Source organism: Podarcis vaucheri (genome assembly GCF_965113315.1).
Source record: "Podarcis vaucheri genome assembly, chromosome: 3".
Classification (NCBI taxonomy): domain Eukaryota; kingdom Metazoa; phylum Chordata; class Lepidosauria; order Squamata; family Lacertidae; genus Podarcis; species Podarcis vaucheri.
Genome location: NC_138761.1, coordinates 126,114,405 through 126,141,456, shown reverse-complemented (window position 1 = coordinate 126,141,456; position 27,052 = coordinate 126,114,405). Strand labels below are relative to the sequence as shown.

Genomic DNA, 27,052 nt, shown 5'->3' with positions numbered 1-27,052 from the left:
AAAACTGGCACCTACTTTCAGTAATAAAGGAGAAGGAAAAAGCTACTGTTTATGGTGTCAAGTAAAAAAACAAAAAACTGGATTTATGGTTTGAAATGAGAACGTTTTAGATGGGCAAGGGGAATCTCTGTGAAGCTTCAAGTGGAATACTTTTTTTTGAATTCTTCCTTTGACAAAAGTGTGTTTAAGAAATTGCAAGCCACTTTGCCAGCTGACACTGTATTCCTGGGAATAGACCTTGCTTATCTTGTGCTGTTTTCAAGACGAGACAGCTGCAAGCTGTGAAATAGCTGAAGTGACGGAAGCTGTTTAGAGTCGAAACTTCTAATAATATAAAAAGTGAAGCAGGAAAAACCTCAACATTCAGAATGCTGCTTACAAGGAAAAAGAAAAACACAGGCATAAAGAAAAAGAGGGAAGAAAGTCTTCAGAGTCGTTGCTTACTGTGGATATTCTTAAGCAGATGATGACAGACAAAACAGTCTTTTAATGGGAAGATAGAGGCTTTAGAGGAAAAAATAGATTAAAAATTTGACAAGATTAGAAGGAACAGTAAATGAAATTAAGAATGAAACTAAACCAGAGAGGATTGAAATGGAAAATGGGATCAGAAATGACACAGAGGATCTAGATGACAGAATTGGCAGGACTGAAAGATGATACTATGGCAGAACTAGAAGGAACATGTGATGAAACTGAAGGACTCACTATACAAGTATATGGAGAAATGAAGCAACTAAATGATAAAGCTGAGATTTTGGAAAACAAAAATGAAGTTATAAATGGAGAGATACCTGAATAAACTGACATTGATGGAATTGAGAGAGAAAGAGTTGGAGTGATCCCAAGCTATTAAATCCATGACATTCTTTTTGGAAAAAGAATGGAAGAAACATAAATGGGAACTTAAAGAGATAGGAAAAAGCATGGTAAATACAACAGGAAGTGGAAATTGGAGGTATAGAACTCAGTGCGGACTAATGGCTATGGAATATTGTCTCAATGTATGTTCACAGCAGAGAGACTCTTATACGCACAGAGAGGGAAAGATTTATCATTATTTAATATGGAGACATTGTTGCTGAAATTGTTGGAGTCAAAGTTGATATGTTTAATTAGAGAAAAAAATAAATATTACTCACTGGATACCCCTTTTGGACTTTTTGTTTGAAAAGGAAGATAAGCATGCAATATTTGGGTTTGAAGATTGGAAAAATACTGGTTTAAGAAAAGCGGAATAGTTGGATGTTGTTGTGGAGCGAATGCCTTGAATAATTCTTTTTATGTAACTGACAAACAGAATCGGAAGTCCTTTTTCTTTTCTCTTTCTTTCTCTTTCTATATTTTTTCACTTCCTTGTTTCCTTTTTTATCTTGTTTGTATCAAAAAAGCTTTAATTAAATTAAATGAACTAATATGCAGATGGTACACAACTGTACTTCTCCTTTTCATATAGTACAAAGAAGCTATTGATGTTTAGACTAGTGCTTGAAGACAGAAATGGGCTGACTGAAAACTAAAATTTGAACTTGGTCCAGACAAGGCAGAGGTGCTCTTGGTCAGGAAGGACTTGGAAATAGGGATTCAGACTGTTCTGGATGGGGCAGTATTCCTCCTGAAGAGTCAGGTGTGCATTCTTGGGGTTCTCTTGGGTTCAGCATTATACAGATGTTAGCTATGTCCAGGGGTGCCAGTTTGCTTCCAGGCGCAATTCAAAGTGTTGGTGATTACCTGTGAAGGTCTAGGATACTTTAGTGATTACCTCTTCCAATAGCATCCAAACTACTCCCTAAATTCAGAAGAAGAAACTGTTCTTTGTTTCTGCCTAAGGTGGAAGCACAGCTGGGTGGGACAAAAGACAGGGCCTTGTCCCATGAGCTATAATTTGCTCCCTCCCACACTGATTTCACTGCTTATTGAAGTCTTTTTATTCTGGCCTACTTTTATTTTATGGGGAAGACTGTGTGTTTTTTTTACAACTTTAGCAGCTGACTATCAAAATATTCACAATTGTTTTCAAAAGTTCTTCCTGATGTTTAGATGGAATCTCCTTTCTTGTAACTTGAAGCCATTTGTTTGAGTTCCACCCTCTGGAGCAGAAGAAAATAAGCTTGTTCCATCTTCCATAAGGCAGCTCTTTAGATATTTAAAGATAGCTACCATGCAAGATGTGGCAATGCATAATCCCATTGCCTAACTGCACCATGTAGTTTTGCAGTAAAAGGCTACATCTCTAGGGTTGCAATTTCCCCTTTTGCCTCCTATTGTCACTATAGTTTTAAAGTACAGATCACTAGGAGTTCCTCTGTGGAAGGTGGAAAAAGGCAGCACTTTATAATCCAGGCATTTGCCCATTCAAAAAATATCCCTTTGCGTATTGTAACCTCAATAAACATGTATTAAATGAAAGTTTACTTCAAGAACTTAGAATCATAGAATCATAGAATCATAGAGTTGGAAGAGACCACAAGGGCCACCGAGTCCAACCCCCTGCCAAGCAGGAAACACCATCAGAGCACTCCTGACATATGGTTGTCAAGCCTCTGCTTAAAGACCTCCAAAGTAGGAGACTCCACCACACTCCTTGGCAGCAAATTCCACTGTCGAACAGCTCTTACTGTCAGGAAATTCTTCCTAATGTTTAGGTGGAATCTTCTTTCTTGTAGTTTGGATCCATTGCTCCGTGTCCGCTTCTCCGGAGCAGCAGAAAACAACCTTTCTCCCTCCTCTATGTGACATCCTTTTATATATTTGAACATGGCTATCATATCACCCCTTAACCTCCTCTTCTCCAGGCTAAACATGCCCAGCTCCCTTAGCCGTTCCTCATAAGGCATCGTTTCCAGGCCTTTGACCATTTTGGTTGCCCTCCTCTGGACACGTTCCAGTTTGTCAGTGTCCTTCTTGAATTGTGGTGCCCAGAACTGGACACAGTACTCCAGGTGTGGTCTGACCAGAGCAGAATACAGTGGCACTATTACTTCCCTTGATCTAGATGCTATACTCCTATTGATGCAGCCCAGAATTGCATTGGCTTTTTTAGCTGCCGCGTCACACTGTTGGCTCATGTCAAGTTTGTGGTCAACCAAGACTCCTAGATCCTTTTCACATGTACTGCTCTCAAGCCAGGTGTCACCCATCTTGTATTTGTGCCTCTCATTTTTTTTGCCCAAGTGCAATACTTTACATTTCTCCCTGTTAAAATTCATCTTGTTTGTTTTTGCCCAGTTCTCTAATCTGTCAAGGTCGTTTTGAAGTGTGATCCTGTCCTCTGGGGTGTTAGCCACCCCTCCCAGTTTGGTGTCATCTGCAAATTTGATCAGGATGCCCTTGAGTCCATCATCCAAGTCGTTGATAAAGATGTTGAATAAGACCGGGCCCAAGACAGAACCCTGTGGCACCCCACTAGTCACTCTTCTCCAGGATGAAGAGGAACCATTGATGAGCACCCTTTGGGTTCGGTCAGTCAGCCAGTTACAAATCCACTGAGTGGTAGCATAGTCAAGACCGCATTTTACCAGCTTCTTTACAAGAATATCATGGGGCACCTTGTCAAATGCCTTGCTGAAATCAAGGTAGGCTACATCCACTGCGTTTCCTTCATCTACCAGGCTTGTAATTCTGTCAAAAAACGAGATCAGGTTAGTCTGACATGACTTATTTTTCAGAAATCCATGCTGACTATTGGTGATCACAGCATTCCTTTCTAGGTGCTCACAGACTGTTTGCTTAATGATCTGCTCCAGAATCTTCCCTGCTATTGATGTCAGACTGACTGGGCGGTAATTATTTGGGTCCTCTCTTTTCCCCTTTTTGAAAATAGGGACAACATTTGCCCTCCTCCAGTCTGCCGGGACTTCGCCTGTTCTCCAGGAATTCTCAAAGATGACTGCCAGTGGTTCTGAGATCACATCTGCCAGTTCTTTTAATACTCTTGGATGCAGTTCATCTGGCCCTGGAGACTTGAATACATCTAAACTAGCCAAATATTCTTGTACTATCTCCTTAGTTATTCTGGGCTGTGTTTCCTTTGCTGAATCATTTGCTCCAAATTCTTCAGGTCGGGCATTGTTTTCTTTATCGGAGAAGACTGAGGCAAAGAAGGCATTGAGTAGTTCAGCCCTTTCTGTGTCCCCTGTTTGCATTTCACCATCTTCTCCTCTGAGTGACCCCATTGTTTCTTTGTTCTTCCTTTTGCTACGAACATACCCATAAAAGCCTTTTTTGTTGATTTTAACCTCTCTAGCAAGCCTGAGTTCATTCTGTGCTTTAGCTTTTCTGACTTTGTGTCTACACGTGCTGGCTATTTGTTTGAATTCCTCTTTGGTGGTTTCCCCCCTTTTCCATTTTTGGTACACATCCTTTTTTAATCTTAATTCAGTTAAAAGTTCTTTAGATAGCCACCCTGGCTTCTTTAGGCACCTTCCATGTTTCCGTCTCATTGGTATTGCCTGACGTTGTGCTTTTAGTATCTCCCTCTTAACAAACTCCCAGCCATCATGAACTCCCTTTCCTTTTAGTATTGTTGTCCATGGGATCTCACCCAGCACTTCCCTAAGTTTTATGAAGTCGGCTTTCTTAAAGTCAAGAAATTGAGTCCTAGTATGCTTGGCTGCTCCTTTCCGCTGTATAGTAAACTTCAGAAGAGCATGATCACTCGCACCTAATGATCCTTCCACTTCTACCCCACTAACCAGGTCATCAACATTGGTTAGGACCAGATCTAAAATGGCTGTTCCTCTTGTTGCTTCTCCCACTTTCTGGACAATGAAGTTGTCTGCAAGGCCAGTGAGGAATCTGTTTGACCTTATGCTCTTGGCTGAGTTTGACGTCCAACAAATATCCGGGTAATTGAAGTCCCCCATTACTACTATCTCCCTTCCTTTTGCATGCTTGGCCATCTGTTCCAGGAAGGCATCATCTATGTCCTCCGTTTGGCTTGGGGATCTATAGTAAACTCCCACAATGAGGTCTCTGTTATTCTTCTCTCCCTTAATTTTGACCCAAATGCTCTCACTTTGGCTTCGAGGATCTAAATCTTGGATCTCTTCACAGGTATACACATCCCTGACATATAACGCCACTCCTCCTCCTTTCTTGTCTGGTCTGTTTCTCTGAAATAGATTGTATCCCCCTATTATTACATTCCAATCGTGGGACTTATCCCACCAGGTTTCAGTGATGCCTATTATGTCATATTTAGTTTGCTGTACCAAGAGCTCAAGCTCATCTTGTTTATTACTTATTACTGTCCCTTAAAAGATTTGACTGAACCTTCTGAAAGTACCCCACAAAAAGGCACCTGTCATAGTAGGTAGTTTATGCTAAAGTCATTGCCCAGAATAAATTAACCCTAATGTATATTTACATCCTGGCCATCTTCCTCAGTACTCCAGTTCCCTTACCCCCTGCAATAGTCAGCATTATTAGAGTCTGTCCAAAAAAAACACGCACAAATTTCTGATTCAGGAAAACCTCACAGCTGTGGTTTGTACCTCTTACAGTCTGGCAGTGTTTCTCTGCTTACCCTAGTTGTCAGCTACATTTTGCTGTATTCTTTTTAACAGACAGTTAAAAAGTTAACTAGTAGTGCATTGGGATACATCTGTGATTCCTAAAGCACATACCAAGAAACCCTCACTTCTCATCTTATAGTTTATCTTTAGGAGGAGTTATATTTGTTGAATGTATTGAATTTTTCAAAGATCAGCAGGAAGAGTTGTGATTAAATGCTTGCTCAGCATTTTAAAGGCAGCTTCTGTCCCTGTTGCCTAAGGAGGTCATACGTTACAATTACTTTGTAAACATCAGATTGTGCAAAACTGGCTGTGCATACCACGCAGAGTGCAAACACACACAAAACATAGTAACATGGCTTATCTGCCAATTATCAACAAGTTTCTTTTTCATGCCAAAGAAACTGTTTAAATGCAAGAGCAGCTGCTACTTTGTAAATATTTTAATGGCTCCTGTTAAGTAGAGCTGTCAGTGCTCCTTCATTCTTCCATGCCACTGCATGTCTTTGAACTCCATTGCATCCTAGAAAATGCTATGAAGATTTGAGTACCGAAAGTGTTCCTGGTTTGTGGGCACGGTGCCAGCACAAAGAAGGTGTATTTGCATCACTACATACTAAACCGAACAGGGAAGGGAAGTCTCTTGTCTTCTCAGAAGGGCCTGCAGGTAAAATCATATGACCATTTGTTATGAGCTTCTTGTGGAAATAGGTGGCTGGTTCTTCCAGCCAGGCTGGACCCTGAGATCTACAGGTATAGGATGGTATTCAAATTTTAACAATAACAACAACAGTAGTAGTAGTAGTAGTAGTAGTAGTAGTAGTGTTTTTGACTCACTTGCTGGATCATCACCCGATCATGGTGAGTGGGCTTGCACATTCCTATGACCCTTCTGAGCGAAGCTGTCCAGGGTATCAATAGGCCAGCAGGGTCATCCAAGATGGTAAGGTCAAAGGGGAGGAGCTAGACAAAGAATGATCCAAGGAGTCCTCAACGGCAGAACAGGTGGAAGATAATAAGTGGCATGTTACAAAGGAAAGTGGACATGATTTTCACAGCTCAACAGCTTGAAGAAAAATGCCGAGAGCAAAACCAACCCCTGTATATGCCGTTTACTGACCTGACTAAGGACTTCGACACTAAATTGTAATGCCCTGTGGACTGTCCTTCTGAAAATTGGCTCCCCAGATAAATTTGTGAACATCATTCGGCTCCTCCATGATAATATGACAGCAACAATCACAGATAACAGTGGTTCTCAAAATGAACCATTCACAGTGGGATCAGGTGTTAAACAGGGTTGTGTTATTGCCCCAATTCAATTCATTATTTTCATCTCCATGAACCTACACATTGTCGAAGAGAAATTCCCCACTGGAGTAGAAATCATGTATTGAACAGATGGAAAGCTCTTTAATCTGAGTAGGCTGAAAGCAAAGAGTAAGGTTGCCATAACTTCCGTCATAGAGCTGATGACAACGTTGTGTGTGCACACTCAGAGGATGACCTCCAAACCATCATAAATATCTCAGAAGCTTACAGAAAGCTTGGCCTATCGCTCAACATCCAAAAAACCAAAGTGCTGCACCAACAAACACAAAACAACCCAGCAGCACCACAAATCCAACTCAATGGTGTAACATTCAAAAGTGTTGATCACTTCTCCTACCTGGGCAGTTATCTTTCCACAAGGGCCAACATTGATGCTGAAATCCAGCATCGCCTGAGCTCTGAGTGCAGCTTTTTCCCGATTGAAGTGCAGTGTTTGAGGACTGGAACATCTGCAGGGAAACCAAAATGCTTGTTTACAAAGCTATTGTACTACCAACCTTACTGTATGCTTGTGAATCATGGACCACTTCTAAATGCCATCTCCAACTCCTTGAAAGATTCCCTCAATGCTGTCTCTGAAAAATTTTACACATCACTTGGGAAGACAGGCAAACTACCGTATTTTTCGCTCCATAGGACGCACTTTTTCCCTCCTAAAAAGTAAGGGGAAAAGTCTGTGCGTCTTATGGAGCGAATGTGTGTTCCCTGGAGCCAAATCGCTGTTGTCTTGTGCCCCTGGGCTGCTCTTTGGGGGTGGGGGGAGGAGCCACGGTGCTCTGCCGGCAACCTCCGCTTTCCCCTGAAGCCCCGGCAATGTTTACAAGCAGCGGGAAGGCTGTGCGCTCCCGGGCTGCTCTTTGGGGGTGGGGGGAGGAGCCACGCGGCTCTGCCGGCAGCCTTAGCTTTCCCCTGAAGCCCGGACAAGGTTTGCAAGGTTTGCAAGCAGAGGGAAGATTGTGTGCTGCTGGGGTACTTTTGGGGGGTGGGGGTGGGGAGCTACACTGCTCTGCCTGCAGACGTTGCTTTCCCCTGAAGTCCCGACAAGGTTTGCAAGCAGAGGGAAGATTGTGTGCTGCTGGGGTGATTTTGGGGGTGGGGGGAGGAGCTACACTGCTCTGCCTGCAGACGTTGCTTTCCCCTGAAGTCCCGACAAGGTTTGCAAGCAGAGGGAAGATTGTGTGCTGCTGGGGTGATTTTTTTTGGGGGGGAGCTACACTGCTCTGCCTGCAGACGTTGCTTTCCCCTGAAGTCCCGACAAGGTTTGCAAGCAGAGGGAAGGCTGTGTGTTCCTGGGCTGCTCTTTGGGGGTGGGGAGCAGCAAATTGCTGTCTCTCAGTGCCTCCTAATTCGACTGCAAAGGATTGCCTAACTGGATTCTGAGCTCCATTTGAAGTTTAAAAATAGTAAGTTTGGGGATTTCTTCAAGTAGCAGTTTTGGGGAAATAGTCATAAATACATGCAAAGCATCTCCACAAACCAGTAATAGTAATTTCAGCTAAAACTGAGCAGGTATCTGGCTCAGGAACAGTTTAAACTGCACAGCTATAACCAGACATCCTGTGTGTGTGTGGACCATGTTCCTAGTAGCTAATCTTTACTGCTGAAAAGAGGCTCTGATATTCCACTCCAACTCTATAATTCATTATACAAATTCTTACAAGTACAGTCCACCTATACTAAATCAAAAACATTGTGTTCTCTTGGTATTGAATGGAAGCTATTTATCTGCCCTCTTTTCCTCCTCTGTTCTTTGCTCAGTCACTCCATTTTGAATCTTCCTTTCAAAACAACCATGCCTGTTTTGAGAAAACTTCAGAGATTTAGGAACTGGAGCACAATCATTTGATCTTTTTGCTGTTCCTCCATACTCCAAGCCCTTCTCATTTGCACAGCCCTGGTTTCTCTCCCTGACTATTAATATTCTTGATTAATAACAGTAAAATGCTCAAATTTTAGTTTTTGTGACTGCTGCCAATACTGACTTCCCAGTGATAATGAAAACAGCTACATTATAATGGAATGTGTCCTTTTTCCATTCTCATCATTATATACCGTGGCTCGCTTTAAAGCAGCAAAGTGGACAGGAGCAACACACACTTAGCTGTTTTAAATAGTTTAGTACAACATTTGAGTCAGATTTTTTTTCTTGTTTTCCTGCTCTAAAAACTTGGTGCGTCTTTTGGTCAGGAGCGTCCTATGGAGCGAAAAATACGGTAATACTGGAAGAAGCAAAGATCACCAGGCTCGAAGCAATGATTCTTCAACATCAAATTCATTGGACTGGTCATGTTGTTTTGATGCCTGCTTATCGTCTTCCAAAGCAACTATTCCAAACTTAAGAATGGAAAGTGTAATGCTGGTGGTCAACAAAAGAGGTTTGAAGACTCAAGGCAAATCTTTTAAAATGTATCATAAACACCAACAACTGGGAAACACTGGCTTGCAAGAGCTCCAATTAGAGAACAGCCAAAGGTGTCATGGACTTTGAAGAAGCACAAACTCAGGATGAAAAGGAGAAACGTACTAAGAGGAAGGCACATTTCGCAAATCCTCACAGTGATCAACTCCCGCCCAGAAACCTACGTCTCCACTGTGGAAGGACGTGTGGATCCAGAATTGGCCTCCAAAGTCACTTACAGACTCACTGTTAAGACCGTGTTTATGGAAGACTCAGCTACAAGCCAACGAAGAAGAAGATGTTTTGGAAAACTGGAAGCCCAGGGCAAAGGCAGCATCTTGTGGAAAATACAAATCAAGGTGTAAACATAAATTATTCTGCTTTCATTCAAGTATCTCTTTGTTTTCTTTTGCTACCATCAGATAAAATGTACAGATAAAAAGATATATGGATTTCAAAACTGCTTTTTGAAAATCTAGTTTACATGCTTGCAGACACTCAAAAGCTTAGAATAGGATCAACGGTAAGGCTATGAGTTGGCATGCACATGGGTTAAGGCTCGTGAAGTCTACTTGAAAAGTTATGTGCCTCAGTGGTTCCAAATCCGTAGATCTCTGAAAGCAGTAGCAGAAAGATTTAGGCTGCAAACCTATACTCATCAATCTGAGAGTCAGTCCCATCAAACTCAATAGGATTGTTTTTGGGGAGAAACGTATAGCCTTGCAGTATACAGGTTTTACTTGATGAAACTACTTTAGTAAAGTAGCTCCTTTTTTATATGGAATGAAAATACATCATTTCAGTAATCAGTAATGTTTGTTTCCCATCCTGAAAACCAAGCCTTGACACAGCAAGGAATCATAGGTACTTAGCAGCATCTTTGCCCTCGTAAGCTGGTAAACATTTCTGGGGCTCTGGCTCAAATAAATTAACAGACATGGCATATAGCATGCTTAGCTTACATTCTTTCCGCAGCCCAGGACATTAACCTGAGCTGCGTGCAGATTAAGTTATCCAGGGTACAGAGAGCCTAGAGAACAAGGAAGGTATAAAACAGGATTTAAAGCGGGGTGGGAAGGGAAATGTTCTTATGATTTGGGGGGGGGGCCTTTTAAAGTCTCTATCTGTAACAGGATTTTTATTTCTTAATCCATAGTCTGAAAGCCTGGGATTTAATTGTTTCTAACAGTACTATATACAATGTTTTGGGGTTTTTTGCTTTAAACATTCACTTTAAATTATATTTTGGGGGGATTACAAAAGCTTGTTATAAATATGCTACTCCATTATTTTCCTGATTGCTTCACTGTCACTATTCTAAAGCACAAACAGCAAAAAGAGGGAAATTAACATTAATGCAAATCTAGAAGTGAGGCAGCAAAATGCACACTGGGGATAATTCACTCAGATTTAAATGTTTTTTGGTCCCATTGATTTAATTAAGAGAGATTTAGGGCTTATCCACACTTTCTGCTGCTCTTTCCAGGCACAGTCCAGGTTTTAAAGCTCTTGTGTCCAAGTGCCCTTAAACTTGCTCTTTAAAGCTCAATTGGAGCAAACGGCCATCTGTGGAAAACACAGATTACAAAAGCAGGGCAAAAGGTAAGTCCAGATAAGCCCCGAGACCAATACTTTACTTGTCTATTAAAAATTAGTGGGATGAAAAAGTGTTAGGATATTTCCATTCCACCTTAAAAAAAGGGAACAGGCTGTTGTGTGTCACATGCCTGTTTACTTCCTGCTCACTGGGAGTTTCTGTTTTGTATATAGCTTTTGTTCTGCCTCCCCCACACACACACACACACACATGGATGCAAGCAGTCATGTTTTTCCTTTGTTCTGACAGGGTCCGTCACCCTGGGCGCAGTTTGGGGGGGGGGCACAGGGCATCATGAGCTATTTCGTCCTTCTCAGCCACCCTCCAGCTAGAGGGCACCTGAGAAGGGCACAGCAGCTCAGGTGCCCTGTGAGCCCAGTGTTACTTGCAAAAGCAACACGGGGCTGGGCTTGCAGGGCACTTGAGCTCTTGCACCCTTCTCAGCTGTCCTCCAGAGCAGGATGCAACAGCTCACGGCACCCTGTGAGCCCAGCACCGTTTTTGCAAGTCTCACCAAGTGGCGCTGGGCTTGTGCAGCACCATGAATGTACCCCTCCTGCCAGAGGGCGGGGGCTCGCTCCATCGGTGTGCTCGGTCCCCATGGCATGCTTTGTGGGCCCTGGCACACATGCACCCACCCCAGGCGCTGGTGGGGAGCACTCTGCCATGCTCTGTGTGCCTTGCAGTCTTGTGAGGACTGTAAGCTCTTAGACGTCATCTGCTATCTCACAATTTATTCAACTATATTTTAACGTAGAATGTTTCATGATGTGGAATGTCTAGTGGTACCACATGACATGAAGCGGAAGGTGTCAGACTCACACATATCTACCAGGGCTATCGGCTGCAGCAGGAAGCACATCCTGGCTCCAGGATGTCATGGTCCTTTCATCTATACAATTTATTTGGAGGTGGAAAATAGATCTGACCCACGTGTGTGTAACTGACAAAAGAATCAACTGGGTGCCTAGACATGGGGCTTTGCACACTCTCAAGGAGAAGAGAGACCCCAGTTAGAAACACGCTTAGAATACGAAGCAGTTTAGTGTGGAATATAAGTTGCGCTGCACAACACACAAAATGCCTCTGAAATTAAAATAGCCAATTTTTACTAATCTCAAGGTACTGAGCATGAAAATGACAATCAAAATTGTTGATTGGCTCCTGTTTAGGAGATCCAAAGATAGCCATGCATAAACAACCCAGTCCATGTTGACTACACAATTTCATTTGGCAACGCTCTATTTCAAACTCCTGATTGAAACATATGGCATCATATTGCATCAGCTCATCATACACACCACTCCCAGGACCAATGACATGCTGTTGAGTAATGTAGTTGAGTCAATTGCTGACATAAATTGATGCAATCGTTAGTATAAAACAAAGTCTTGCAGGGTGAGCAAGTCATTTGTGCGCTACTCTCCCATTTACCCCTGTGTCATAAGTACTACAAAAGTGATCCCTGCAGTGTAAATCCAATAGTAGTGATGCCTTGTAAATGTGTTAATAGTGCAGATAAAACTTTTGTTACATTTGTGGGGAAGTGACATTTGCAAGCCAGAAAAGTGTCATCAGTCTGATAGTAAAAAGGCGTTATTAGTTCAATTTTTGGATGTAAAATTGAGGACCAGGACAAGGCCTGGGCCCCACACATATGATTCAATACGTGTGCAAAAAAAAAATATGTGAGAAAAGGGCAAACAGCCATTTGCTGCTCCTATGGTTTGGAGGGAGCCAAGTAATCATGCAAATGACTGCTACTTCTGAATGGTACCACCTGTTTCTGAAGGCATCCCTGTGGGAACATCTTCAATCAAAATGACAGTTGCATTTGCAAAATAAGCATATGAAGGGGTTAAGGCTCACAGAGTTCCTGTATTCCTTGAGAAGGCAGGTCTGTGTGATGTCATATCCCCTACTTCCTGTGGTGGGAAATAGGACAAAGGATCTTAATATTTTCTCTTTCCTCCTTGCCTCAGTCTCTCTTCTTTCAAGCCAGCAATATGGGCAGATGTACATGCCTGGGCTCTGCTGAGAGCCCAGGCTCCATATTGGAACTAATTTGTATTTTGTAACTAATAAGTATTTTTACCTGCATACTACTTTGATGTATTTGCTACCTGCCTTGAAATGTAAATAAACATTTATTTATTTTTTGGTTTTAAATGTGTGGTTAATTCTTAGCTACAGGAACAGAGAAGGGAAGGTCAGCAGACCACAAATAAACAGGGATAAAAAGGTGTAATTTCCTAATTCATAGCTTCCAGTAAGCTGCAAAAGTTAATAAGTGTTTTCACTCTGCTAAAAGGGCTTCACAACCTGTTTACTCTCATAATTCTCCCACACATGTGGGACAAAGGGTTTAAATTTTAATTTACAGATTTAATCCTCAGTTCATCTCCATCATTCACAAGGAAAAAGAAGTGGACAGTAGCCTACCCAAACATGCCATCTTCTTTCTGACCAGTTCCACATGGCAAAGGACTTACCATTCCTGAACCTTCAAGATAATTTTCCATCGATTGAGACAGTGAGAAGGGAGGTGAACTGATGTTGGGTTCTCCTCAGCCTTCAGTGTCTAATGATGATCCAGATGTTTGTCATGGTCCGTCATCTGCACCATACCATCTTGCACAAGAAGAACTGAATGATCTTGTTTGTGATCTGGAGCCACCCAAGGCCAAAGTGGAGTTACTGGGATCAAGACTTTAACAATGGAATTGTATCAAGGAAAATGTCCTAATGATTTCATTTCACACTCATCAGCAGCAGTTTGCACCTTACTTCAGAAAGGAAGATGACCCTGTGTTCCTCAGAAAGGAAGATGACCTTGTGTTCTGCTACAATGTAGATGATGCAATGGATGTCCTCAGAATCACACATGACCATGCAAGAATAGTGACTATTCATAGGCTCCTCAAAATTGAGTCTCAAGATGGTGTTGATGCATAATGGAAATAGAATTCCATCTGTTCCAGTCAGACATGCTGTCTACATGAAAGAAACCTACAACAACCTAAAACAGACTGTCTTCAATGCAGCAAGTATGGCTAGCATCTCTGTTGTGACTTGAAGGTAGGGTCTGTGTTGATGGGTCTGCAGTTGGGATATACAAAGTACTGCTGTTTTTCATGTGAATGGGACAGCCGAGCAAAGACTTTGCACTTTGTGAAGAGAGACTGGAATCAGAGGAAATCTTTGAATGTCAGAGAGAAGACTGTGCAACTCCCAGCACTGGCAGAAATAAACAAAATCTCACTACTGCCCCTACACATCAAACTTGGTCTGATGAACAACTTTGTAAAAGCCATAGATCAGCTTTCAAGTGCCTGTCTGAAAAATTTCCTCAATTCAGCGAAGTAAGAATTAAAGAGGGAATTTTTGTGGGTCTTCAGATCTGCAAGCTCATCAAAGACAAAATGTTAGACAACCTGCTTCAGGGTGATGAGAAAAAAGCTTGGGGTTCATTTCATATGGTGTCAACTAACTTTCTCGGAAATGTCAGGGTAGAAAACTACAAGGAACTGGTTGAGAAGATGTCTCTGTATCACAAACCTGGCTGCAATATGTCCTTAAAGATCCATTTTCTCCATTCCCACTTGGATTTCTTCCCTGACAACTGCCGTATCGTTAGTGATGAGCACAGTGAATGTTTTATCAGGAAATTACAACAACAACAATCTTTATTATGGTCCAGAGACCCAACGATTATCAGAAAATTACAATAATGAAAAGTGAAAAGTGGTCCACTTCCCTGTTGGCTGATTACTGTTGGATGCTGGATGCTCACCAGAGATGATCCCGAGCAACAGGCAAAGTGGTGTCAGCTGGTTTTTGCCAGTTCATGTCATATGTGCATATTCCCCGATTATATAATAAACTATTGTGGATCTCAAAAAACCCCAACAGTAGCCAGTTTTGAATTTTCATTGTCATATTTGTCTCAAAATCTATAAAAAACGAGAGCACCAGGTGCATTTGCCCCTCTGAAGCCTGCTCTGCCACCCCAGGAAGTGGTGTGGATCCCTCCACAGGTCCAACAGCACTCTGTCCCCCACCAGAAGGGAGGGAGCTGGGACTCCTCTCTCAGCACTGGAGCCAGGTATATTTGGAGGGAGAGAAGGGTCTCTCTGTTCCAGCTTGGCCCTCCTATTCTTCCTGGTCTTCCTCCAGAGCCTGCTATGTTGGGTTTGAACCCAATGAATGTACATTTAGGACCTTCTTTTAGCTGCTTTTAAATAGGCTTTAAGGAAGTCTTTATCCCAATCTGTTTTTCATTGCTGATGTTGTTCTAAAGTTTTAAACTTATTGCTCTATATTCACTGTTTATGAAATTCTATTTAAATTAAATAGAATAATGTTTTCATTATTGCATTGTAAGCCACTATGCAAAGGCCAATTGCCTACAAATGTGAGATACAAATACCTTAATAAATATGTTCCTGTTTTGATCAACATGCAGGTAGCTCAGGTCACCAATATATGAATAAGAAGTTGTCTTTGGTTCCATCAGGGGCAAAGGCAGGGTATGAATAAATATATAATAGGAGACTTGTTTTAATAGAAAACCACTTTGACAGCTTCTAGTCCCAGCTAGTAATAATTACTGTGAAAGTCAGTTACTATCTCCATTGAGATTGTATAAATACTTCATAGCTAGTCTTCTGTAGTAATTGCTTTGAAAAGCCAATTCCTATACAGTGGTACCTCGGGTTACAGACGCTTCAGGTTACATACTCCGCTAACCCAGAAATATTACCTCAGGTTAAGAACTTTGCTTCAGGATAAGAACAGAAATTGTGTGGCGGCGGTGCGGCGGCAGTGGGAGGCCCCATTAGCTAAAGTGGTGCTTCAGGTTAAGAATAGTTTCAGGTTAAGAATGAACCTCCAGAACGAATTAAGTTCTTAACCCGAGGTACCACTGTATCCAGTAAAACATGTAGCAATAGTAAACTTTATTCTTAATTTCTGTTTTTAATTTTAAAAACACCTAGAGATTCCAGGCCATATGGACAGAGATGATGCTTTGAGTGACACTTTTGTAAACCTGACTATACAGCCACAGGAGGACCAAAAAGTTCAAGACAGTCTCCCAGCCTCCAGTGCCAGCGCTCGATGTTTCACACATGCGACATACAGCAGCTCTACAAGGTAAAGATACTCAGTGCATGCAGGAGTGTTGCATTTGGAGAAGAATGTCACATTTTATTAGTTACTGTCATCTAGCATAATTTACTCTAAAGCAGATATTTTAACTTGGCAATTAAGCATACATTGGCTTCAAAATGTATACTGTAACACATATGTAGTTCCTTGAAGACAACCTCCTTCAATTTTGTAGGTCAGAGGGTCTCTTACAGTTGTTTTAACTGCATGTCTCTTAGTTCAAATCTGCTTTTTATTACCAGTTCTTATCCATCCATTATCTGTGTTTAATCTCGTATTCTATTCACATGTTTTATCCTATGCTTGTTTTTTTTTTGTTCCTATTTGCTTTAACAATTACCTGTTTTAAATTCTAATTGCTCTTTTATTCATATGTTTTTCTTATGTTCATTCATTCATTCATTCATTCAGGGTCTCAAACTTTGGTGCATGAGGTAGGGTTGCCATATTTCAAGAGGTGAAAATCCGGACACAAAAAGTTGTTGAGCTTTTTTAGGCCACCACCAAGCCAGAACCTGAACCAGAGTTGCCTGTGCACCATTTTTTTTAATTGATTCCCCCTGGATGGGCATGTAGGATCCCCAAAAGAAGACATGTCTGGGAATTCCCAGATACATGGCAACCCTAGCATGAGGTGCAATCAGGTGGCCCGGGGAAAGGTGGCAAAACAATTGAAAAAGATCTGTCCATGGCCCTGCAACTTACTTGTTTTCCCCCTGAAAATAGAGATTGAGGCTGTTTGGACCAGGGCTGAAATAACAGAGCTCTATTTCTTAACAGTGGTGCAGTCTTCTCATATCTCCTTAAACATTTAGCAGTTAATGGTGGTCTTCTAAACAGCCTTGTCAGGGGCCTGTGCTTTTATAGTACAGTGGTACCCCGGGTTACGTACTTAATTCATTCCGGAGGTCCGTTCTTAACCTGAAACTGTTCTTAACCTGAAGCACCACTTTAGCTAATGGGGCCTCCTGCTGCCGCCGCGCCACCAGAGCCCAATTTCTGTTCTTATCCTGAAGCAAAGTTCTTAACCTGAAGCACTATTTCTGGGTTAGAGGAGTCTGTAACCTGAAGTGTATGTAACCTGAAGCGTTTGTAACCCAAGGTACCACTGTATGGCACTGATTTTGATGCTGGTGCTGATGCTGAAGTGGCAGGTGGAAAGAAAATGCTATTAAAATAAATGTAGGTGCTTGGATTTGTAGGAAAAAAAAACAATTTATGAAGGCTGCTGTCCTAAACACACTAGGGCAGGTTGCCAAGACATTGCCCTCCAAATTTTGTTGGTCTAAAACTCCCATAAGGCCCAGCCAGCATGGCTAACTGTCAGGAAATTAGGGATTTGTTGTTCAAGAGCACAGTAGAATTAACTTCTGAATAAACATGCATAGGATTGCTCAGTAAGTGCTCCACCAAGGCACTCAACAATCTTCAAGTGGTCCACAATTCTGGTTTCATATCCTGGGTTAGATGGACCCCTTAAACCCCCGTTACATGATTTAGATGCTATAAGACTTTTGGTTTAAGAAAGTAAGCTGAACGTGCAAAACACACAACACATGGCTCATTCCCAGGCCACAAAACCACAGCTTATTGGACCATAATAGTTATATCAAACCTTGTTAGTTTCGGTCAAAGGTATTTCCAGGTAAATGTGCTTATACTTCCAGGAATGTGTTAGCTGAACTGCTACCTAAACTTTTTTTTAACAAACCCTACATAGGTTGAAACATCAGCTTAAGCCTGCTGCTTCAGTGTCCATCTTAGGAAGGAAGTTCCTTTGAATGTAGTGGGAATTAATTCCAAGGACATAGGTTCCAGTTCCCATGAGCTTTGGGAAGAATTTAATAATATTCCATGCAAAGAATTTACACAATAATCCAAACTCCAGCAGACTTATTTTAGAATATTTACTTCCTCTTCTTGCAAAGTATATTGTTCCCCATAGTAAGTTGAGCACTGGAATGCTAAAAATTATTTTGGTTTTTCAACTTTAGTTTTACTTCTTGCCTTGCTGTTTTGAATTCTGAAATGGATCAACTAAGAAGGGTCATCACAGATTGTTGATCCTCTCAGCTAAACTTCTTTGCAATCATTGAAGCTTCATAAAGTGCTTTCCCCTCCCAAAGGCTGAGATTACTTCTTGCTGAGCTGAAGAACATAAAGAGAGCTTCCAACCCTCACTAACAGCTTCTTCATGCCACTAAAATCCAAGTGAATGCTGCCAACCTAAAATAAGGCAGATCCACTATTCCTGTATTTTTCCCTCCTCCTGAGCTCCCAAATACAAAAGCAAGTCTTCATCCCTTACTAGTAATTGTTTGGAACCTTAGAAGTCACATGAACCTCACCAACTCCAATGTGAGATGAAAAGGAACTCTCTGTAATAACTTCAGATTGGCACAGAAATAATTGACTTCTGCTAGAGGCCAGAAACCTGATAAACTTTCTCCTCACTGTTATAAAACATTGCAACTGAACATAATGTGCAGTTTCTTATGGAGCAACTTGCATATATTTGCACATTGCCAAGTTCTTACCTCTTGCTAGGTTCACAAGACTACATTAATACATCTTCATTTCTTGTCCTACAGAGGATTCTAATGAGAAAATATACTGCAAAAAATATAGTCAGAAAAGCCAACATTTGAATTAGATTCTATTGATACTATACAGTGGTGCCTCACAAGACGAAATTAATTCATTCCACGAGTTTTTTTGTCTAGCGAATTTTTCGTCTTGCGAAGCACGGTATCGGGAAAGTTTTGGAAAAGCTTCAAAAATCACCAAAGTCTTCAAAAACCTTTAAAAAAGGCTACCACACCGCGTTCTATGAGTTGCTCCTCGAAGTCAAGTCGCAACTGTATTAACGGTGTTAAGAAAAAAGAAACAAACGTGCAAGACGTTTTCATCTTGCGAAGCAAGCCCATAGGGAAATTCGTCTTGCGAAGCCGCTCAAAAAATGCAAAACCCTTTCGTCTAGTGAGTTTTTCGTCTTGCGGGGCACCACTGTACAGTGGTACCTCAGGTTAAGTACTTAATTCGTTCCGGAGGACCGTACTTAACCTGAAACTGTTCTTAACCTGAAGCGCCACTTTAGCTAATGGGGCCTCCCGCTGCGCCGCCGGAGCACGATTTCTGTTCTCATCCTGAAGTACTTAACCTGAAGCACTGTTTCTGGGTTAGCAGAGTCTGTAACCTGAAGCATATGTAACCTGAGGTACCACTGTATTTCTGTCCACGTGTAAAGTGGGGATAAATACTGCAGCTAGCTCCAGAGTGGAAGTGTTGGAGAGGCAGTGCCAGCGCCCCCTCGGGGCAGAAGCTTTGGAGAGGCAGCGGTGCCCCTCTGTGATGCTGTGATCACTCGCATTTCTGCCCCTGGAGCAAGCTGCAGCCGATCATAGTGTAGGAGAGGGGTGCCCAGAGCTGTGGACAATCACAGCTTTGGGAGCCATTGCATCCTTCTCAGCCACCCATCTGGAGTGCGAGCCCAGCGCTGCCTTTGTGAGTGGCGCTTGGCTCGCAGCCTTGAGCTGTTGCGTCCTTCTCATGGCACCCTCCAGTTGGAGGGTGGCTGAGAAGGAGGCAACAGGCTTGTGCCCTGGCCCCTGAGAGCCCAGGGAGCTATGGCGCAGCTCCCAGGATCACAGGGCATCCTCCCTGCAAGCAGCGCAGCTCACAAAAGCAGTGCTAGGCTCACAGGGGCCAAGGCGCACACCTGCTGCATCAAGGACACAACAGCTCATTGTGCCAAAAAACTGCCTGGGGTGACTGCCCTCCCTCCCCGCTATGCCACTGGGCACATAGTATGCTGAAGAGCCAAAAGAAGCCTTTCTACACTTTATTCAGTAAGTTTCCTTGAAAAAATAAAAAAGCTAAAAACTTTGTAAATAATTTATCATCTCTGTAGTTACAACTCTTACAGTTGTATTTTCCACCATTAGCATTATTGCGAATACCGTTAGCATTTACACAACTACAGATAACCAATTTATTTTTCACTCTTTTGTTGTGATTTGAAATAGGAATTTTAATATCCAGTCTCCCTGTATCAGTTTCCAGTTGGACTTTGGTTTTGCCTTCCTAGACATAAGAATACCAAAACTTATACATTATCTTTGCTGACATTACAATATCACATTTTACAAATAGGCAATTATAATTTGCTTTACTGCTGCAAAAACTGAATAGATTCCATTTTTAGTGTTGTACTTCATTCCATTTTTCAAGCCTATCAAATATCTACTATGTTTATATTTCCTTTGCCAAACACATTTCCTTCAGCATCATTAGTGCCATTTTGGACCATTCATTGTAAGTTTTAAGTATACAGTTACAAACCTTCCATTAGTTATAGTCATATGGATGTGTTCTACTTGTAAGAGCAAGGTTCTACATGTTTTTTGAACATGTAAAAGTATTTAGGCATCATTTTCTGTGCTATATTAATAGAACAACAACTTTGGTACTTATAACATGAATAATGCATTGTTTGTTTCCATTCCCCTTGCCCTGAACTGCCAGTTATCTCTTTTTTTCTTAAAACTGATGAGCCAGGAAGCAATGCCAGCATGCACATAATATTAAAGGTGTGTCAGAAAGGGTGTACTGTAAATATAATAAATGTGAAAACATTCTAATCAGCCTGCCTTTGATTCACAGAAGGTTGAACAAACCTGTTTACCTGCATAGTATTAAATTGCTGGTTTTAGAGTACGTCCTTATATAATTTTAAAAAATGAGTCTCTCTTTAGTTTGGAAGTGAAAGATAGCAGCACTTTTCAAAAGATTCAAAACAGGAATGCATCAAAGGTGCAATGTCAAAAAGGCAAGAAATATCATCTCAGGATCACATAACATCTGTCTTGAACAGTGTCTCTTGTTGCTACCATACGGGACTTTCCTAGATAGGCCCTCCAAGGGGGAAAGGAGGACTTTTATCAACAAGATACCAAGCACAGTCCTTATATGGTATAACTGCGAGCATGCAACTGTATTGTGCAATTTTAACATATGATGTCCCAAATTGCTTCAAGAAGAACTGCTAAACTGAGTATCAGAATCACATTCACAATTAAATGTGATTTAAGGCCATGGACTTAAATGGGTTGAACTTATTATTAGACTTTAATTTGAATATTTACTTTCACATCACCCCGTATATTAAAATACAGTTTGTATTTTATTATCTTTCTCCTCCCCTTCCACTTGAACTAGTGGTCTTTGTCACAAACCATGTGTGTAACATTCGGGAGTTTTCAGCATTCATTTTTAAGAAAGGGTAAACAAAGCATCTGGCAAATGCTCTACTAAAACATTTTCTAGCATGGTATTCCAAGTGCCCTGCACCAAAGCAAACTGTCACCATGATAGAAAAACATCACAATTATTTTCACATTAAGCCAAACTGACCCAACCCAGACTGACCTTATTTTACTCATCTCACAGTCTTTTGAGCCTTATTAAACTTGGCATAGTGAAGGATCATGTGACACCAAGCCTATTTCTGCATCTTAGATAGAAATAAATGTAGTACTCTGAGTACTTCTACTGCATACAGCTCTTAGGTAGATTTATATGTATTAGGTAAAAGTCACTAAGTTGCTTTTATCCCCTTCTGGGCTTTTCATGTTTGTTGACTTTAATGAAAACTAGAAGCAACATCTTCTTCTAAGCCTTTTGGATATAGTTGAAATCCTCCCAAGCACTGGTAATTTTAAAGAAATAAATGTCTAAAGAGGATGGACAGTTTTAAGCTCTCTTAAAAACATAAAAATAGAAGGGTTACAGCAATTTGGCAGCCAAAAAAGCAATTTACAGGTCACCATGGAATCCGCAGCTATGTGTAGGAAAGCTGATCAAGAGACTACAGAAAAGATAATGGAGCTGGAAGCCAAAAGGATCTTTCCATTTTGAAACTCACCTAATCTGGTCTCCAATGAAGTTCCTTAGTTTCTTTTCTTGAGCCAATAAAGCTTAGTGGGAGAGGTGGTTGCATTATTGTGGCTTTAGCATGGCTCAGAGAAAGCTGAAGAGCTGCAATGTTACTATACATTCATAGCTGCTTGCAGAACCTCCATTCAGTTCAGTTTTTGTTGTTTCAGCCTTTGGCCATATCATCACATGACAATAGACTATTAACCAAATAAAAAAATAAAAAACCAGTCAGCCATTATAACAGTCTTCACTGTTTTGCGACCAAAACACTACCACATAGCCAAAGCTCATCTTCTCAGCAGAAAAGAGGGATTTTACATTCAGACTGAATCATGTGTATCATCAAAGGCTAATTCTACTTAATACTAACTACACCATCAAGCAGGTTAATGTGCAATTACATCAGAGCATTCACATTCTCAGGATAACAATTTACATGCTGCAACTGAAAAAAGAGGTATTTGATCATTAAGTTAGACTATGACAATGACACATGGTGTAACAGTTCTGCAAATTAATTGATATTTCCCTATTGATTAACAAAGTTGCTGTGAAAGAATGTTGCTTCCTCCACCCCTTCTTCTGCTCACAATCACTACAATGCAAATAAGTACACAAAAAGATACACAAATCAAAACTGATTTTCTGTTCAGTGAAGGCAATACTCACCTAGATTTTTACCTAACAAGTTGCAAAGCAAAATGCTGTTTTTGTTTCCCTAATAAGGAAACTGCCTACATAAAAAAAATAAGATGACCAACACTTAAACTTTACTGTATAAACCGACATACTTTTTATGATTATATTAAAATCCTCAGAAATGTTGAAAAATTAGTGACTTATTCAGCAAATATATTCCTGGGCATCCACAAAACGTTCTGATAAACTGCCTCATAAGTCATTTATATACGTAGAAGCTATACACGATTCTCAGTAATAGGCCATTTCCTTTATTATTGTTGTCAAGGATATGCAGCTAGTATTCAAATGGAAGGCTCATTAGTCTAAAGAAGAGCACACAAGTTTATTTTAATATCCATTTATCTGAAAAAGGAATAAAGCAATGGACATTCTGCTGAGGTCTCTCAGTGCCCCTTCAGAAAGTTCTGCAAACATGGTTAGCTAAACATTCCAGGGTGCCTAGTTTTAGATCATCATCTTCATTTAGTTGGGCTCTGCATGTACTCTTCAACATTTTATTGGTTTCTGATGCCTCCTCACTTAGCCACATTGAATTTACAAGCACACATGCACACACAGAGATAAATAAAATGGTCTCTTAGTTCCTTACTAATATATTAGTGATCCTGAGACCATGGGCATAGCCAGGATTTATTTTGGGGGGCAGGCTTTATGTTGGAGGGGGCAGAACCGAGTTATCTGCAAAACAATTGGTCAGTTAGTTAAGTACTTTTATTTACTTACTTGATTGGGGGGGGGGGGGCAGCTGCACCTTGCTGGCTATGCTCATGCCTGAGACTGTAAATTGTTTTAATACAATATTAGTATTTCTACATTGTTGTAACATGCCCTGGGACTTCACTGTGGTAAGAAATGTTGTTAATAGTAACTCTATATATAGATTAATTCAATACATCTGATCTACAGGACAAAAAAGTAGGCACAATACTGGGCTTAAATCTCTCCAACTAGCCCTGCGGCCTGAGGAGCATGCAAATACTGCCCCCCAGCTGATCTGCATGCAGCCATGGAGCTGGCCGCTTGGGCACCTGGAGCAGGGCACATGCCGTACACCTGGGGCGGGGTGAGCAACCTAGGGGGCTGATTGGCACGGCAGCAATCTGCCCAGGGGGGATTTTGTTTCCCCCCAGGTATGACACTAGGGGCAGACCCCCCCACCCCTTCCTATGCCCCTGTCTGCACGCATCAGCAATGGAGGTGGGTTGTTCACACTGAGGTTTTCTTTTCTTTTTTTACAATCAAGCAGTATATAAATTTCATGAAATAAATAAATAGATATGAGCATGTGTGAGTGTGCTGTGGCCACACCCACATCTACTTTAGCACATCATGAACAAACTGACGTGAATCTATTCCCAGCAGGACTAAATCTGGATCCAATCCATTCTGTGCACATATAGCTTTTGTAATTGAGATTTTTGAGCCTCAGGGAGCTCAAAACAGTAAGGCTGGAAGCCTGTATGTTAGGAGTAAGCCCAGTTTAATCAGTGAGACCTACGTTTGAGAAGACATGCAGAGGCTTGCAGTGTGAGGTCTACAAAGCATTTTTACAATTATGTGCAGTCCTTCACATTATACTTTGCCTGTTTCTTTTAAGATCTACTTTTTCTAAGGAGACAGACAAAAGGGACTGTGAATTTGTAACAGGCAATTGCACAGCTCCACAGGTGGAGAAGCCTGCATCTTGGTGTCGGACTGGTAAGGATAATGTCAAATGTGTATAACAAGGAGTGGTTTTGGAAACTGATCAGCTGACAGGTCTGGAAGAATTTTATAGTGGGGGGAACCATCACTTGTGAAGTTTCCTAGTTGACCTGCAGAGTGCTGATCTGTAGCAGTGAGACAGCATGGTCTAAGCCAGGGGTAGTCAACCTTTTTATACCTACCGCCCACTAATGCCTCTTTCTTGATGGTAAGATTTCCTTACTGCCTCCCAGTGCTCAATGGAAGGAGGATTCAGCTTGTGCTGTAGAACCCCCCGAATCCTGAAACACCCACTGGGCGGTGGGCGGTAGGGACCAGGTTGACAACCCTTGGTCTAAGCACTTGGAGGAACCAATCATCTTTTGTGCCTTAATTCCTCAGTCCCATGAATGAACTGGTGTCTCTCTAGCATTATGGTAAATATTTAAAGCAAATGAAAGACATTTAACAGTCATAGTACAGTTGCAGAGTTTTTACCATGCACTGCTTGATTATCTTCCTATGTAATAAGCTCTTTTATTTCCCCATATTCCCCATATTCAAAGAACATTTTTGTTATACCCTAGCAAGGTTAGGTAAAAATAGAATGGCTATGATCTGGTGAACATAGGCTGCTCCATTTAAAGGGGTTGAGGGCCCAAATTAGATAGTTCTATCAGAAACATAGAACAAAGAGGTGGTCCACATAATCATATATCTCACTTGTTCCGTCATCACTTAATTGCTCAACGCTTGAATCTTTGTACAAAATCCATTGGAATGTATTGTGTATGACGATATATTAAAATTCTGGTGTTTCAATTCTAGCAATTCTTTTACACCTGCAAATCAATCACGATGTTGAAGTCAAAGGCTAGACAGATTAGTCTCATAAAGGTTCCCAATCAAAAATACATGTAGTTAAAGGGAGTTCATTTAGGGAAAGTATTAGGGTAGCAACAAATCTAAATCAATCTATATTGCGTGCCACAGATCATGTGTGCACATGTTTTGGTTAGTAACAGACTCACAACAGTGAGTCTGGCTAAGACAGTGAAGGTGTGACCCCGGAGAAGACACTTTATGGCAAGATGTGATTTAAATACAGAAATGAGCATAGAAAAGAAGTGAAATAGACAGTAAGAATAATCAGGAAACTGGAATATGCTATACTAGTAAAGGTAAAGGTAAAGGTACCCCTGCCCGAACGGGCCAGTCTTGACAGACTCTGGGGTTTGTGCGCCCATCTCACATCTATTGGCCGGGGGCCAGCGCTGTCCGGAGACACTTCCGGGTCACGTGGCCAGCGTGACAACGCTGCTCTGGCGAGCCAGAGCCGCACACGGAACGCCGTTTACCTTCCCGCTGGTAAGCGGTACGTATTTATCTACTTGCCCCCGGGGGTGCTTTCGAACTGCTAGGTTGGCAGGCGCTGGGACCGAGCAGCGGGAGCGCACCCCGCCGCGGGGATTCGAACCGCCGACCTTTCGATCGGCAAGCCCTAGGCGCTGAGGCTTTAGCCCACAGCGCCACCCGCGTCCCTATGCTATACTAGTAGCTTATGTTATTTATTATTGGTATCATTTGGAATAAGAATAACATCTTAGGTAAAACATTCATCTTTATGGCTAGAATCCTTCCTAAAAATGAATGTTTCATTCTCCCCCATGTTTCCAAATCGTTTTTAACATCTTTCCATACATAATTGTCTCAAATATGTTGGGATTCTTTACTGTCAGTCAGACACCTAAATACTTAATCTTTTTCTCAATTTTAATGCCGCTCAGCTCCTCCAAGTGCTTTTTTGACTGCATAGCCATATTCTTGGCCAGCATCTTAGTCTTCCCTATGCTCTGCCCAAGGCATGTTTCAGGTCTGTTCTACTGGCACCTACATTTACTTTTGTACACTACACTAGGAGATGGGGATTTCTTTTTTTTTTAGCTTACACCAGAAAACTCAAGGATAGGGTTAAATGAGAAACAGACCTAATATATTGGAGCAGATGAAAAGCCCACGTTTACATGAATAAGAAAGCACTATCCACATGGCAGGTCTGCCATAAGAAAAAGTGTGAAGGTGGCCTGTATGTATTTGTGTGTGTGTGTGTGTGTGTGTGTGTGTGTATCATTTACTATGTGCATCTTAAAAAGAAACGGGATTTAATTGAAATAGTATTTCTATCTTGATTGTTTTGCTACCTAGCTCATTCAAATTACCCACCTTGTTTTTTAGAAACTCCCGAGGAAACACGTGATGGACAGGTAAATAGTTTTCCCTGTTGCTCAACAGAAAATACATGTCACATTTTCAGAACACATTTTTATTTCTTTACATAGTGTCATCAGTGTGCATGGTTTTTAAAGAGTACAGGTATTTCATCCAAGGAGCTTAAAAGTTTAAAATTCAACAGAGGGCGGGGAAGCAGGAAAATAGTATACAATTAATTTAGTTTCACATGCTTAGTTTGCTTACAGAGTAGTCCACCATCACAGCAATACCTCAAGGACCGCCTCTCTCCATATGAACCTACGTGGAACCTGAGATCATCTTCTGAGGCCCTTCTTGGTGTGCCTCCTCCACAAGAGGTCCAGAGGGTGGCAACACGAGAACGGGGCCTTCTCTGCAGTGGCTCCCCTTTTGTGGAATGCTCCTGCCAGGAAGGTTCGGCTGGCACATTCATTATACACATTTAGGCACCAGGCAAAAACGTTCCTT

At 41.5% G+C, this 27,052-nt stretch overlaps 1 protein-coding gene across 5 annotated transcripts in view; it reads left to right on the top strand.

The window, feature by feature from the left end:
- Positions 1-27,052, top strand: part of WDPCP (WD repeat containing planar cell polarity effector) — a 183,203-nt gene that overhangs the window by 150,458 nt on the left and 5,693 nt on the right. For 2 of the 5 annotated variants that reach the window (XM_082215763.1, XM_082215762.1), the window contains exons 15-17: positions 15,841-15,997; positions 24,249-24,349; positions 26,570-26,598. In XM_082215763.1, the coding sequence (XP_082071889.1) occupies positions 15,841-15,997; positions 24,249-24,349; positions 26,570-26,598 (287 nt within the window). The remainder of the gene's footprint in view (positions 1-15,840; positions 15,998-24,248; positions 24,350-26,569; positions 26,599-27,052) is intronic. The other 3 variants (XR_014217731.1, XM_082215764.1, XM_082215765.1) reach the window with 3 other exon arrangements.